Source organism: Colletotrichum tamarilloi (assembly GCF_030869305.1).
Source record: "Colletotrichum tamarilloi strain Tom-12 chromosome Unknown Scaffold_155.1, whole genome shotgun sequence".
Lineage (NCBI taxonomy): Eukaryota > Fungi > Ascomycota > Sordariomycetes > Glomerellales > Glomerellaceae > Colletotrichum > Colletotrichum tamarilloi.
This window is the reverse complement of record NW_026849538.1, coordinates 42,739-57,799: the sequence shown is the minus strand read 5'-3', so window position 1 is coordinate 57,799 and position 15,061 is coordinate 42,739. Positions and strand designations below refer to the sequence as shown.

At 53.7% G+C, this 15,061-nt stretch overlaps 5 protein-coding genes across 5 annotated transcripts; 4 read left to right on the top strand and 1 right to left on the bottom strand.

Annotated features, from left to right (window-relative positions):
• Positions 1-71: 71 nt before the first annotated feature.
• On the top strand, positions 72-755 carry CTAM01_15281 (uncharacterized protein; the record flags this gene model as incomplete). The annotated part of the gene is made up of 3 exons (XM_060531279.1): positions 72-193; positions 519-620; positions 683-755. The coding sequence occupies 3 exons, from the start codon at positions 72-74 to the stop codon at positions 753-755; spliced, it is 297 nt and encodes a 98-aa protein (XP_060374165.1).
• Positions 756-1,417: 662 nt separating this feature from the next.
• Positions 1,418-3,805, top strand: CTAM01_15280 (uncharacterized protein; the record flags this gene model as incomplete). The annotated part of the gene is made up of 1 exon (XM_060531278.1): positions 1,418-3,805. One exon carries the CDS (start codon positions 1,418-1,420, stop codon positions 3,803-3,805), a length of 2,388 nt encoding a protein of 795 aa, XP_060374164.1.
• A 599-nt stretch (positions 3,806-4,404) lies between these two features.
• Positions 4,405-6,388, bottom strand: CTAM01_15279 (GMC oxidoreductase; the record flags this gene model as incomplete). The annotated part of the gene is made up of 2 exons (XM_060531277.1): positions 4,405-6,126; positions 6,290-6,388. 2 exons carry the CDS (start codon positions 6,386-6,388, stop codon positions 4,405-4,407), a joined length of 1,821 nt encoding a protein of 606 aa, XP_060374163.1.
• A 2,712-nt stretch (positions 6,389-9,100) lies between these two features.
• On the top strand, positions 9,101-10,386 carry CTAM01_15278 (uncharacterized protein; the record flags this gene model as incomplete). Its single annotated transcript, XM_060531276.1, has 4 exons — positions 9,101-9,641; positions 9,703-9,820; positions 9,875-9,936; positions 9,992-10,386. 4 exons carry the CDS (start codon positions 9,101-9,103, stop codon positions 10,384-10,386), a joined length of 1,116 nt encoding a protein of 371 aa, XP_060374162.1.
• Positions 10,387-12,895: 2,509 nt separating this feature from the next.
• Positions 12,896-14,959, top strand: CTAM01_15277 (C6 zinc finger domain-containing protein; the record flags this gene model as incomplete). The annotated part of the gene is made up of 5 exons (XM_060531275.1): positions 12,896-12,935; positions 13,258-13,472; positions 13,674-13,973; positions 14,065-14,201; positions 14,272-14,959. The coding sequence occupies 5 exons, from the start codon at positions 12,896-12,898 to the stop codon at positions 14,957-14,959; spliced, it is 1,380 nt and encodes a 459-aa protein (XP_060374161.1).
• Positions 14,960-15,061: the final 102 nt, after the last annotated feature.

Below are 15,061 nucleotides of genomic sequence, written 5' to 3'. Positions count from 1 at the left end.
AAACGCAAACAAATTCCGCCAATTGAGAAGGTGGCATTCCAGCTTATGAGGGGTAATTGTGGACTACAAACATGGGGGACCTTCCACCTGAGGCTGATGGAGACATTGGAGAGTCTCGAGTAAAGCAACTCGATCTTGTCAAAGTTCTGGTCCAGAAGATCAGCGTTGCAGTAAAAGCTAGTTGTTACTGGTTAGTCTCGGCTCTTGATCCCGATGGTCTGGCCTAGCCAGCAAAGTGTCTTCGATTTGGCATGTCTTGGTGAGCAGAAGTCACATCATGGCGGTAGTGTAGGCGCTAGGTAGACAGGAGTGCATGAGATTAAAGGTAGCTGCAGGGAGGCTCTTTCGACATCCCGCGTCCTGGAAGGATTGTTTGCTCACTCATTATCATGTCCAATTCCCAAAGGCCCTTCTCGATCGCCTCAACGTTGCATTATTCCCGCTATCCACTGCGGCCGCCGCCCCCTTCGGTCAGTTCATCCGAAGATTTCGAAGTAGCTGGAGCTAGTTGGCCGCAGAGGCGCTGAAGGTCGGTCCATTTCACCGTTGGACACCAACGAGAGGGGGACGAAAGGGGGCGGCACTGTGCGCCCAGATCACCTGCGGGCTTCGCGATTACGGTAAGTGGGACACCTCACATGTAAGTAAAACAAGCCAGCTCAAATTACACGGCACGTCATAGGGACAAGTCGCCTGCGTTGCCTGCATCTGCCTGCAAGTGCGGCGATGGCCTCGTTTGGGAGTTCTGCCAATGATGGTGTTCTTATTTGAAACAAAGCGCGAGCTGGCTCAGTTGGCGCGCTTGGCACCAGATAGCAGACAAGTTTATATCAAACATTCTAGCGGCCCCAAGGATGCACATCCCGGGGTTCACCAACTTCAGCGGGTCTGCCGACGACCGAGACCAACACGGAGAATCTCTGCGACCCCCTGGTCTGGCGCTACGGACCCCGGACTGCGCAGTATGCAAGCAGCAGCCATCCTTGGGCAAGATGAGATTAAGGAAACCTGCTTCAGTGGGGGTCCTTCCCGTCTTGTACAGTTCCTCCAGGGACGGATACTAAGTGGTACGGTGGGCACTTAGTTGTTGGATGACGGATCGTTGGATAGGAGAGAAGCCTGGAAGGCATGGAGAGATATAATATCAACGCCAGAGGACCGCCTCCAACCTCGACACGACTTGACTCTTCTCTCTGATTGTTGAGCCGCATCTTTCGTGCATTCCTTCTTTTTCGAGTCACCGCTAGTACGGTGTTTTCATTCATTTTTCACTTGTTGACCCTAGAGGTTACGTTCATTCACTCCCATTTTGAGACTTGTTCCCTTTTTTGAACAATTTCCAAATCCACTCCTTATCCCCCAAAACGAAACCGAACAAACTCGAGATATTGAGAAGAACTTGCAAACGATCGCCATCATGCGCTCTACATTCTCAGGAGTAGCGGCCCTTCTCGGGCTCGCTGGATCTGCCACTGCGCAACTGCGAGCCTCGGCTTATTCAGACCCCCAGACCGGTATCGACTTCCAACGCTACCTGCCTTCCGCCTACCCCTACAGCTTCGGTATCGCGGTCCCCGAGACCATCGGAACGGACTTCATTGGTCAGATGGTTGTACCTATCTCAACAAAGGGTAACTGGGGTGCCGTCTCGTTGAAGGGTGGCATGTTGAACGGCCTCCTCTTCGTCGCTTGGGCCGATGGCGAGGATATCAAGACATCTTTCCGTATGGGAAGTGCCTACGCCAACCCCGACGTCTACACTGCCACCGAGGTCTCCGCTGTCCCCATCGCCAACGGTACCTTTGTCAACAGCACTCACTTCTCGTACACCTTCTTGTGCCAGAACTGTATCAACGACAAGACCAGCTTGGCTGGCGACTCCCCTATCCTCGGCTGGGCCTACTCCGACACCAGCCCGTCACCCGTCTCCGACTCGGCTGCTGCCCTGAACTACCACTCCGCTGGCTTCGGTCAGTTCGGTCTTGACATTGCTTCTGCCAAGTCCGCCAAGTTCGATACCTGGTCCAAGTACGCAAAGGCCGTTGAGACTACGCCCGTCCCCGGCAACGGCACCACCACTCCCGTTCCTGGCAACAGTACCATCCCCGCTCCCACCACCTCCAACACCACCTACGATGTCATCGTCGTCGGTGGTGGCCCTGCTGGCATCATCGCCGCTGAGCGTCTCGCCGAGAAGGGCTCTAGCGTTCTCCTCATCGAGCGTGGCCCTGCCAACACTGTCGCCTTGGGCTCCGACATGGCTCTGCCCTGGAACGACACCCTTACCCCCTACGACATTCCTGCGCTCGGCAGCTCCATGACCAGTCTCTCCGGAACTTCCCTCTGCAGTGACACTGCCTCCACCGCCGGCTGCTTGTTGGGAGGATCCAGTTCCATCAACGGCCTCAACTTCATCCACCCTCCCGAGCACGACTGGCAGCGCTGGCCCGCAGGCTGGAACTGGGCAGACGTCTCCGACGCCGCTTCCCGCCTCTTCGAGCGCAACCCCGGTACCACTGAGCCTTCCGACGACGGCAAGTACTACGATGACTTGACCTTTCGTGTCCTTTCCGGCCTCCTGAGCGCCAAGGGCTGGAACGAGGTTGACTCCATCGAGTCTCCTAACGAGAAGTCCTCCGTCTTCTCCCGCCCTTCGTGGTCCATCAAGGACAACCTCCGTGCTGGCCCTGCCCGTACCTACATGCCCTTCGCCCAGCAGCTGCCCAACTTCACCCTCAAGCTCGAGACCAAGGTGATCCAGGTCCTCCGCACCGGTAGCAAGATGACCGGTGTTCTTACCCAGTCCGCCGACGGCAGCACCCAGATCATCAAGGTCAACGCTGGCGGCAAGGTCGTCCTCGCCGCCGGTGCCATGTCTTCTCCCCGTCTCCTGTGGAACTCTGGTATCGGCCGCTCTGACGCCCTGGAGATCGTCAAGTCCGGAGCCGCCAGCACTGGCGTCACCCTCCCCGACCAGGCCGACTGGATCGACCTCCCCGTCGGACACCACCTCCAGGACCACGCCCAGGTCATGCTCCAGTTCAACTCCAAGACCAACTTCAGCGCCTACGCCTTCAACGCCATCGCCTCCAACCCCGTCACCAGCGATCTGAACCTCTACAAGGAGGGCTCCGGTCCCATCACCCAGGCCGCTCAGCGTATGCACCTCTGGACCTCCGCCGAGGGCTCCGACGGCCGCACCCGTTACCTACAGGGTACTGCCAGCGCCATGCAGAACGGCATCATCACCGTCCGCACGTTCCTGACTCACGGCACCTCCACCCTCGGCGAGCTCGGCATCACCGCCTCCGGCAACACCGTCCTCAACACCAAGCCCTGGTTGATCGACGCCGCTGATAAGAAGGCCATGTCTGACTTTGTCCAGTACTGGCTCGACCTCACCAGTGGCAGCAACTCCACCCTCAGCTACGTCACCCCCGGTGCCACTCCCGACGACATCATCAGCACCAAGATGATCTCTGGTGACCACTGGGTCGGTAGCGCCAAGATGGGCACCGACGATGGCCGCAAGACGGACGGTACCGCCGTCGTCGACCTCGACACCAAGGTCTACGGCACCGACAACCTCTTCGTCGTCGACGCCTCCATCCACCCTGACTTGCCCACCGGTAACACCCAATCCATCATCATGATCACCGCCGAGCACGCCGCCGAGAAGATTGCCGCCGTCACCGTCACCGGGTCTTCGAACTCTACTGCCCCCGAGACTAGCAAGTGTAACGGTGTCACCAAGCGCGCCCAGCGCCAGGCCATGCGCTTCAGACGCCATGCTCACCTGCACTAGATGATCGAGCCCTCAAGTGCTGAGTGGATGTGATCATGGCAGGTACCAGCTACAGGTGACGATGAACTCCTGAGCCACTTCAACGTACATGTTTCGTTCTAGATTATCTTATGTATAAAAATTCTTTCCGTAAATAAATCACTTCAGGCTATTGAATGGTCTCTGGTTCAAACATGCTATAGCTGTGACGGTTGTTCTTATATGTACCCACTGAATGTCCCATCAGCATGGTTGGACTACCCAATCCTGAGTCAACTCATTCTACAAGAGTTCAAGTTCAGTCTGTGTGATGTTTGTATGATTTTCAAACGCTACAACCTGCAAGATGGTATCAACGGCCCAAGAGGCTCAATAACTTTAAAGCTGTGGCGTCACCAGAAGGTAATTCTCAAGCATGATACAGCTTCATCGAAGGGATGCTCCTGGTCTCGTCATCTTCTCATGAGATATTGCAACAAAGCGCAACGTATCACACGAGACCTTCCAGCGAATTGTGCAAATATTGGTGAAAATTATCATTAGAATTATGAAAAGAATCCTCCGACGCTAGTCTATGCTGTCATCAATCATGTCATAGACCCTTGTCCGCCTGATCACTTCTAAGCATCTGCGATGATGCGCTCAGCCGCGATCTCTGCGATACCATAGACGGCAGTTTGCACATGTGCAGAGATAAGCAGAGGAATGACACTAGCATCGACGACGCGCAGATTGGAGGTGCCGTACACCTTCAGGTCGCTGTCAACAACACCGCCATCCTCCTTGGGGAGCATGGAACAGGTTCCGACGGGGTGGAAGATGCTCAACGTCGTGTTGAGAGCAAACTGTTTCCACTGCTCGTCGGTCTGGACAGCATCCAATCCAGGTTCGTACTCGTTCTCCCAGATAGATCTCATTGGTTCGGTGTTTGCGATCTTGCGGCAGTACTTGATGGCCTGGATCGCTGCTTCAAGATCATGTTCGTGTGCAAAGTAGTTCGGGTTGATGACAGGCTTTCCGGTGGTGTTGGCGGGGTTGATGTGAATATCGCCCCGGCTCAAGGGGTGCATGATCGCGGCGATGAGGGTGAAGAACCCTTCGCCAAAGAGAGGAGATGTTGACGCGGGGTACCCCTTGACGCCGGTGTAGCCATCCGAGAAGATGACCTCGAGCTGGGGGATGGAAGGATCGGTCATAAACTCTAGCTTTTTCTTATCAACGACACTGGGGTCTTCGCCAGCGGCTTCCTTGGCGAGGGTTACCAGGCGCGAGTCGTTGCCGATGGCTTGCGCCCAGGTCGTGAAGGTGTAGCCGCTGCCGGTGTAGTCGTAAAGCGAGACTTGTCCGGCGTTCCAGAGGGCCAGCTGCTCCGCGGCGTAGGTGGCATTGCTGCGGAGAATGTCAAAGGAGGTGTAATTGTCCTTGAGCTGGTAGGAACTTTGAATTCGAAGATGATCTTGAAGGTTCTCGCCAACGCCAGGAAGTTCAATGAATTGTTCGATACCGGAGGCGTTGAGAACGGAGGACTGGCCAATGCCTGACAACTCCAGCAAGCCTGGGCTCTGGATGGAGCCAGCAGATAGGATAACCTCCTTCTGGGCTAAGACGATGGTTCCGTCTGAAAGGGTGACTCCTGTGGCCGTCTGAAGAGTCGAGTCACCCGTTGCCTTTCCGAGATTGACTTTGAGGACCGTGGTATCAGAAAGGATTTCCAAGTTCGAGCCGGCAATGGGAACGTAGGCGTTGGCGCTGTAAGACCTATTGTAGTGAGTCGGATCAATGCTGCTGGGCTGATACATCACTCCGAGAGGGTCTCCGCCGAGCGACTCCAAGTTTCTCTCAATGCCGAGGGCATTCATCGTCGGGATCCACGTCTTCTGATGCTCGGGGATGATGCGGTTGATGACAGCCTTAACCGGGCCGCTCTCGCCGACACCCTCGGACCCGTACGTATCGGTATTAAGGCCAGTAAAGTTCTCCGACTTCTTCATGGCGGCAATCATCGTCTCCCAATTCCATCCCGGGTTGCCGAGAGCCTCCCAGCTGTCATACTCGGCCACCGCAGCCCTATCGTACGACATGAGGTTGAGGGCGGAGCTGCCGCCGAGGACCTTGCCTCGGTTGACCGTGAAAGTTCGGCTATTGACATTGGACTGCGGCACGGTGGTGAAGTTCCAGTCGTACTTTGTGGCCAGCGTCGAGCCCTTCATGCCGGGGACGTTGATTTTAGGCTCATCCCACACCGCGGGTCCCGCCTCAATGAGGAGAATCTTGCAGGCAGGGAGTCCCTCGCTGATACGAGCCGCCACGGCTACTCCAGCAGTGCCACCGCCGACGACGATCTGAGGGGGAAAAGACGAAGTGTTAGTGTATCAGGTAATCAAACCTCCCCCGGGCCGCGTCAAACGCAAAATACTAAAGAGGGCACAAGCGAATACGTCCGACAGAGAGACCCCGTAAATGAAGCAACGCAAACGTCCGAGAGCAGAGCTGGGCACAACTTACATAATCGTAGGTATCCTCATAGGGCTGTGACGAGGAGGAGGAAGTGGCACCCAAAACAAGGGCCGCGAAGGCGAGAGCGAGACTCGACTTGACAAGCATGGCTAAGACGATGCAGCGATCTTTTTCCACACGCTCGAGAAAATAAAGTTTAGGAACCCTCGGCTCGCCGATCTGAGAAACGCGCTTCTCCAAGTTCTGCCAGAGCCTAGATCAAAAGAGAAGCAAACGCTCGAGCTTTCAAATACAATAAGCGTGATATCTGCACATCAAGTCTAGGTTCGGGAAACCTCGTCAATGGTACCAAACGACACGAAGTGGAGGGCGTGCTGTGGCGTGCCATGTTCCATGCGGCAGCAGGATCGTGTCTCTTTTTGTATGCAGCCCCCAAAATTGCCTCAAGTGAAAGTCGAATGTCAATAATGCGGTTATTAATCCCCTTACAAGCTTCTTTAGCAAGTTAGCAGGGCTTCTTATCCATAGTCCAAGAAAACGGCGCCAGTAATCATACACGCGGCCCAAAGAAATATCCTTGTTCTCCGCCCCAGGTCGCCCGTCCTTCAAGGTCTGGAGGGACGGGAACATGATGGTAGCTTAGTGGGGTGCCGAGAATCCCAATATGCGATAGACTATTCGTAGGTACCGCTGAAGAAGTCCCGGGAGAGGAGGAAATGGTGGCGGTATGTTGTGGTGGTGTCACACGGCAGCGTAAGCACTTATAAATGCGCGTGTAAGCTACCAGCGCGCCGGTCCAACAACACGACTTGTTGGACAATTGCCAAACTATCTACCCCAACCTTGAAGAGAGGGGAAAAGGAATGGATGACGAGGGAATGTCAGACACTTATGCAGGTTCGGTTGCGTTCTGCTCTACCAGAGACGAACGGCACAGCAAATTCCCCCTACTACGCCGCAAAGCAACATCAACCGTCCCACGGTTCAACGTGTTCGCCGACGGGGATGGCTGTGTACCCGGGCAAATGTTACCGTGCCATCAACGTGCCTATCCGGCGAAGCACCGTTGACAATTGCGGAGCTGCGCCGGCCGGTCGCTTCCGGGGTTAGGTTCACGACTCAAGGATAGGCCTGTCAGGCCCATTTGGACAAGTCGACGTGACCCTGTCTGAACAAATCATCCGTCTCGGTCAGTTATGAACAATTCCATAATAATTCCACGTCTATCGAAGCATTGACGCGTTAACAACTGCGTTTCCCGGCTCTTCCCCGTCTCCCCGTTTCTCTCTCTCCCGAGTTTCCCCTCGGGGGCTCAACGGTTTGGATCCTCTTCGGTATCTTTGTTTAGAAAGCTCGTCCCTCGCCGCGCAGCCTGCTGACGGAGTGCCCAGGATACCCCTGACAGTCGTACCAATACCCTCCATTAATTAAACTCGGGCACCACCCTTTCGCACGACCGAAACCCTCGCCAGCGTCCGCCCCTCGTTACTCAAGCAGGAAGAGCAGAAAAGCTGCCGCGCGCCGCTCGGCTACCCGTTATGCTTTCTGGTCTGTGTCCGAATCTGTCTCATGGCCTCCAACTACATGTCTTGTGTGCGTTGAGACGTCAAGAGATAAGGAGGAGAAAGATGGGATGGGAAAGTCAAAAATTGAAAGTAAGAAGACGATCGTCATCAACTTACTCCATTTGCTCAACTCTGCTGCGGGTGTTTGCTTGGTAAACCATTGGCAAGAAGAGCCCACACAAGTCTGTGTACGTAAATCATATGTACCCCTTGGGAGACCTGCGGCACATTGCGCAACATCCCACAACCTGTCAGATGCGCAGGCACTGCAGGTCGCAGCATGAGAAGAATCCACACATGCCCAGGGTCTATGTACTTTGATCCCTCCTTCGGGCGCGGCGTGCCCTCGTCAACAACCGAGAGAGATACGCAGGGGAATGGAGGCCGCTCAAACTCAATTTGTATCCAAGCAACGAGACAGGAGCTCGCAGAAGCTGGGCAGGAATCGAAGAAGGAGAAAAGAGGAGAGGATGCTCGTCCAACCTGGCCTTCCACAATACGAGACTCCCAGTCATTCCCGGCCAAGACCCTTCTTCTTTTGGGGAAGGGGTCCCCGTCTTTGCCATGCAGGACACAGCGATCCCTCGAATGGACGTAGTTGAGAGAATTAGGTCTTAGACATTTGCGTTTAGCTCACGTCCTTTGGCATGCAGCCTCTCTGCTCGGGGCAACGAAATAAACTACCAATTGCCTATTATCCGTATCTTGGAAGAGTCGAACCAAAGGCTGGGCAATCTTGCATCCTACCAAACCAACACAACACCACCTCGGCGTCGTCGGCGTCCAAGGCATCAAATCATTACCATTTACCACCCTCCTCCCGACACAACCGCGGGATGGGTAGATTGGGTCTCGCCCATCTGAGACATATGCGCCGTGGTGCCTTGACCTCCTTGCATCTCATATTTCCTCCGTCCGCGCATGCAGGGCTGGCTACTGCGGAATTGCATGTAGCTTGTTCTCCTCCTCCTCCTTCTCAGCTTCGTCGCAGCTCTTAAGACGACCAACGTTCCCTTTTCCCCCCTCAAGGGCGCACGTCGAGTGGGACGTTTAAAAGTCCGGGGGTAAACGAGCTGCCATCCAAAAGCAGATCTTGGCGATCGTCCTCGTCTTTGCCTTGTGCAGAGACTATCCCGTGGGTCGATTACCCGCTGGCCGTCTTTTTCTCTTCTACACATTTATCCAGCCCATGGCCTAGTATTTCCTGGTGTGCTGCACCCTCGTTCCTTGTCCTGGCGTTTTCTTCCACGCTATCCAGGCTTGAGTCCACTAGACTCCTACGTACGCGCTCGCGATGGCGCCAGTCACCCCTCCGAATCCGCTGCCGCCGGACGAGAACGTCAACCCGATCCTCCTTGGTGTCTCCGGCGCGCTAATCTTCTTTGTCATCTTCACGACGTCGATCCGCCTCTACGTTCGCTTCGCATTACGGCATCTGGGATGGGATGATTATCTTATGGGAATCGTTGCCAGTCTCGGCGTCATCAGATATGGCGTTCAGTGCGCGCAAGGGAACTCGGGCAATGGGAGGCATCGATGGTACATTTCGACAGAGGAATACGTCAACAACAGCATGCTTGGATGGTTCGCGCAAATCCTTCTATTCGCCAGTATCTGCTTGCTCAAGTGCTCCATCATGCTACTGCTGCTCCGCATCAAAGACTCCAGCCGGCTCAAGTACTTTTTGTGGTCCGTCATGGCTGGTCTGGTTATCACCAACTTTGGCGTCATCATCATCCTGCTCGCCGAGTGCGATCCCGTCGACGCTTACTGGACAGGAAACGGAGTGTGCTGGGACGCCAAGATTCGGATATACTCGATTTACTTGACTATCTGTAAGTCAGGCGCAGGGACGTGGCATCTTTGTGGCTTGCGACTGACATATTTACCCATTAGCATACTCCGTTGCGACAGACTTGTTATGCTCCTTGTTGCCTCTCGTTGTAGTCTGGCAAGTACGCATACCACTGTCGACCAAACTCTCGGTCGGCGCATTAATGAGTCTCGGTTTGATGTGAGCAACCTCTGAACCCCCAAACCGAACTAGTAAACTGACATTACCTGACAGCGCCACTGGCTTCGGTATTGCAAGAGCAGCCTCTCTTGGCCTGGTGACTAACGACTTGAGTTGTAAGGACATTTCCTGGTCGGGCGTCCAAAAGGACTCAGCTAACAACATCCTTAGACGTATACGCAGTAACCGCAATTTGGTCCAACTTGGAGCTTTACCTCGGAATCATTGCTGGAAACCTGGCACTCTCCAGATCCCTCTGGTTCTACTTCTTTGGAGAAAAACAGCTCCCCAGTTCCCATCCCTCAGCATACGGAAATTCGTCACATCGCTCTCGATCTGCGTACAACAACGGCAGCAGATTACACGGCGACAACGGCGGTACCACCGACATTTTTATACGCTCGGAGCGCAGGCCCTCCCTATCAAAGAGCGACCACAGCGACATCCCGCTTGAACCAGGTATCCAGAAGCGAACAGAATTCTGGATCTCGGAAGAGGACGTCGACGGCAATGACAGTCACGATGCGGCGGCGACAAGAAGGACGACAAGGCAGGCGTCGTTATGAATGACAGTGAACAGCAAGCACACGCAGCCTCAAATAGGCTTACTTACGCATTTACGGTGTTGGTGGAGAATGGGGAGCCTCTTGAAAGCGTCGTCAGATACCCGGCAGGGAAGACCAAAGTGGGCGCGTGAAGTCGTATCATGCACACGATTCATGAAGCTACCGCTCAGCTTCCCTGCCCTGCGATTGTTCTTTTTCACGCGTATCGTTTGCAAAGTGGCTTATACATAGTATGATGGGATATGAAATGATGAAGATTTCACACGCCAAACAGCAGTGGCGCGCAATCCTCTTTGCCTTCTTCTGTTCAGCTCCAAATGTGATGTTAGACCAGATGACGAGAAGACTCGGATCCGAGATCTTGGCTACGAAATTTTGGCTGGATTGTTGTTACCTATAGTCAAGGCGTACATGCATACGGAATATCCGCAATGCGGCGCAGGACGACTTGCGTAATTTCAAAGTTCCAACATCCCAGTCTTTTTTATCGGGGCCAGTGGGTTCGTCGACGGCTTTTTCTTCAGCTTCCACTTGTAGATGCAGGCGAAGCGCCCATGGCCTGCAGCGGCTGGTGTTACGGCGCTTCCGGTAGGATCGCTAAGCCTTCACGACGTGCCTAGGGGTTGATGAGCTATCCCGTTTGAAGCCTGTGCAAACCCTCCCAGCAAACATTCTTCTCGGACTGGTAGGCGGTCTTCGCCCTGGAGAAACTCGGGAGCGAGGAAAGAGAATCCCCCCCGCCTCACCGTTCGACAACTTGCAAGGATCCACGGAGCCAGGGCAGGGCTGCAGGGGACAAGGTTCATGTCGGACTTTGCGACAGAGCACGGTCCTCAATTTGACCAAAACCAGTCCCTGGGGATCACTGGTTAAGTACGGTGATCAAGTGATGATGACTGCACTCAGGCGCGTGGGGAGATGAATGGATGGGGGAGGTTCAGGAGTCTTGAGACTCAGAGTTCATCTCAACTTTGACTATGCTCCAGCCTCAAGGCCTTTGCACACCCTCGGCGGGAGTGGCCATTTGCCAACGATGTGTAAGTGATTACCTTTCGTCCCGCATCCTTACATTGTGGTTGCACTGATGTGGCCTTGAACATGAACCCAAAGTCTAATCGACGGATAGTCAAGGCACGCGGAACCTTCAGCGTTGTTTGTGCGTAGCGATGCACGGAGTGCGGAAGAGTCTCGGATGGTTTTCTTACTCCAGTCACAAATGTGAGAAATGAGAGCGCCTACCGACATGAAGCTAGGGTGGGTTCACAACGCGTTCATATCGCGAGTCTCCGACGTGTCCGGCTACCGGTGCAACCCCCCAAGTTTACAGGGTTGCAGTTGTAAATCTCTGCTCGATCAGGAGTTGGACCCTGACGCTGAGCAGCTATTTGCGACGTGTAAAGTCAACTTCTAGACGCAAAGCAAGCTGGCCCCAAAGTAACGTTTGAAATTGGGGTGGTTCACAACATTTGACATCGGTCTCTCGGACGATAGCATGATAGAAGCTGTCGAGAATCATTCGCTGGGCACTTCACAGAACCGATACCGAGAAAAGTGCCTCACCGGTATCCTCTTCAACGTCTGAAGTCCGGAGGTCGACATGAAATCCAATAAACACTACACACTTTATTGAGCCTGTGGTTGGTGGACGAGTATGTTCATTCGCCTAGGCTTGTCTGCCCATGGGATGCCCACCTCAGTCTGGTGTGCAAAGTAGATGTTTCAATCGTCCAGCTGATTGACAATCAAATCACTAACGACCTCTACCCCTCGATTTACGCAACTCTACCTAAATCTCATTGAGGAGAGATTGTCAGGTGCAAAAAATTGCCAGGGTCTCAGTCGATAGCGATGATTGCCATAAGCAAAAAAGTGCGTCGAGGGGGAATCGAACCCCCGGCTCCCCGACGCTGCAGTGTGGCAACGGAGAATTTTACCACTAAACCATCGACGCAAGTGACTCGGAAGTAGGTATTTCCGGCTTCCGGTGTTTGCGCCAGCGAGTTGCGACTCTATTAATGTATCCAATGTGAACTAGTAGCAGAAGAACTCAGATTCGAGAACCATATCGTGAAGTTGTATAAGAACAGCCCAGAACAAAAGTTCGTGATAATGAAGCTTATACGCTGATGAAATCTTGTTGCTATCATCTCTATGTGTTGAATGATTTGAACGTATTTCACAGCTTCACCTCACCTGCTACGTGTTCCTGAGTTTCATTCGACTACTTACGATGAATGCCTATGGCTCTCGTGGTCTGATTGGCTTGGTAGAAGTTATCCAAAATTCTAGCGCCGTGCTCTCGTTCAGCAGGCCTCATAGCTCATAGCTTTAAGGCCAGAAACCATGAAGATCATTCAATGATATCATCAGACTCATCCATTGGCGCACCGCTCGCTTATCATCGCCCTCTCGTCTCTCGTAGGGCCGTCTTGCTGACGCGCTAGAGAAGCGATGATCTCGAAGGAATGCCCCGCGCTTTACCTCATTAGGCTATTGAAGTGGCCAAGACATGCACTGCGCCCCTGGTCAGGCACTGCTCGCCGTCGCCGGTTAGCCGTACCTACCTTCGTTGACCTCCTAGGTGACTGCAGCTCAACTCCGCACCACATGTATTAAACTCGACCCGAGCCAGCGGGTGGCAGGATGGATGTGCCATCCCGTCACTCCGTCTACTTCCAATAGCCCAAAACGTAAAGCCGTTTGATGAGCCGTTGAGATAGGGTATTTCCCTTAATCAGACGATGACTTCCACTTCTAGACAATTGGCGCTCGCAGTAGGTGGACCGGCGCAAACAGAGGCACAAGCACATTCACAGACAGGACCCAGTAATCGGAGAAGGCAATGCTGGGAATGTCAACGGCGCCGACTAGTCTGCGACTCGGCACGTCCCGTCTGCGCAAAGTGCAAGACTAGCGGCGTCGTGTGTCCCGGTTACGAGGACAAGAAGCCGTTGGTATGGCTTGCCCCTGGCAAGGTCAAGACCCGGACGTGGAAACGGAAGAGCCCGCCTGCCAACAAGACTAAAGACGACATTTCATCGAAAAGTGACAACAAAGAGCAGAGCGGGTCAGAACTTGCAAAGGCAGTAAGATCCGAGGTATCAGGTACTCGTACCGACCACCTTATGCACCTTTTTCCAGGTTACGAATTGAGAGATGAAACTTGTGATGTTATTGAGGCTACACTTTACTGTAAGTCACCATATTCCGTTACTATATCGGAGCTCTGTCTTGTTCAAGCAACCAAGAAACTGATGTAGTCTCGATCTGCAACAGAGAACGAACAGGTCTACCCATTCTTTGCAGCGAATCAGTTGACCAACAGCCCCTGGCTTGTACCCGTGTCGTACATCCAGTACATGGGAGTTACCATCCAACACACTCTCGTTGCCATGGCCATTAACCACCGCTTGCTGAGCTTGTCTTCGAGGAAAAACGACTTGCATCACGCAGAAGTTCGGGCCCGATTCCATCAGCATCGATGTACGGCAATTCAGGCCTTGAACGGAGAGATCAGCCACCAAAATGAGAAGAGGAGAATCTCTGACTACACGATGGCGGCGGTGATTGTGTTCTTATACGCAGATGTGCGTGTCTTGGCCCCTTCCATCTCACACCCTCTCCTTCCATACCCCCTCGCCAGCCGAGAAAATTTGGCCCTAATCCGTTTGTGTGTAGCTTATGGGATCAGTGACAGCCTCCAACTGGCGGCATCATCTCAACGGCTTCATGGCTATCATCGAGATGCGAGGTGGTCTGAGAAGTGTTTGCGACGCCGCGCCAGGCTACAAGACTGTAATCCTATTCTGCAAGATGTGAGCACCTCTCACAACATAAACCGCTACTACTGTAGGTGCAGAGCACTGATAAAACTTACACCTACAGCATCGAGAACTTGGCAAACTCAACAAGCCCTGCATACGACCAAGTTTCACCGCTAGTCAATTTCGAAATGAGAGGTCTTACCCAAGAAATCTACGAAACAGGATACTACCCCTTCCTCCCTTGCCCTGTTCAACTATTCATCGATATCATCTGCGTCAACCGCCTCCGATACCTCGCAACGCAACCAGAGTCGTCAGACACACTGGACTCTCTCCAGACAGAAGCTGAAGACCTCCTCGAGCGCATCATAGACTTCTCCCCCGAAACTTGGTCCGCCGCCAAGACCGAATCGCAAGAGCAATTCTTGACAATGGCGCAAGTGTATCAGTCCGCCGTCGTGGTCTTCGCCATCGCCTCCCTGCAGAGCGTCTGTGTGATACCCGCATCCGCGGGCTGGCGGGCCGTGAAGACAATACACGGCAGCAAGCTCATGGCCCTCCTCGAGAAGGCTGCCGGGTCTCAGGTTCTGAGGAGCTGCGTCATGTGGCCGATGATTGTTGCTGGGTTCGAGGCTAAGACGGGGACCGCGGCGGTAAGGTCGTTCGTTGCTAAGCGTTTAGCCGAAGAGAGTGTACACCTTGGTGCGTATTTGCCTCTAGCAACGAAGGATATTCTAGAGAAGTTTTGGTCGTCTGGGAAGAAAGACTGGGATGAGTGTTTCGATACCCCTTATGCTCTAGTTACTTGATGTATGATGGTGTTGGAATCCTGTCCATAAACGAATCATTATAAATAGGGTCCCTGGCCAACGAGTTCGACTCTTGCATTTTCCTGGCGGATTCATTCCCTT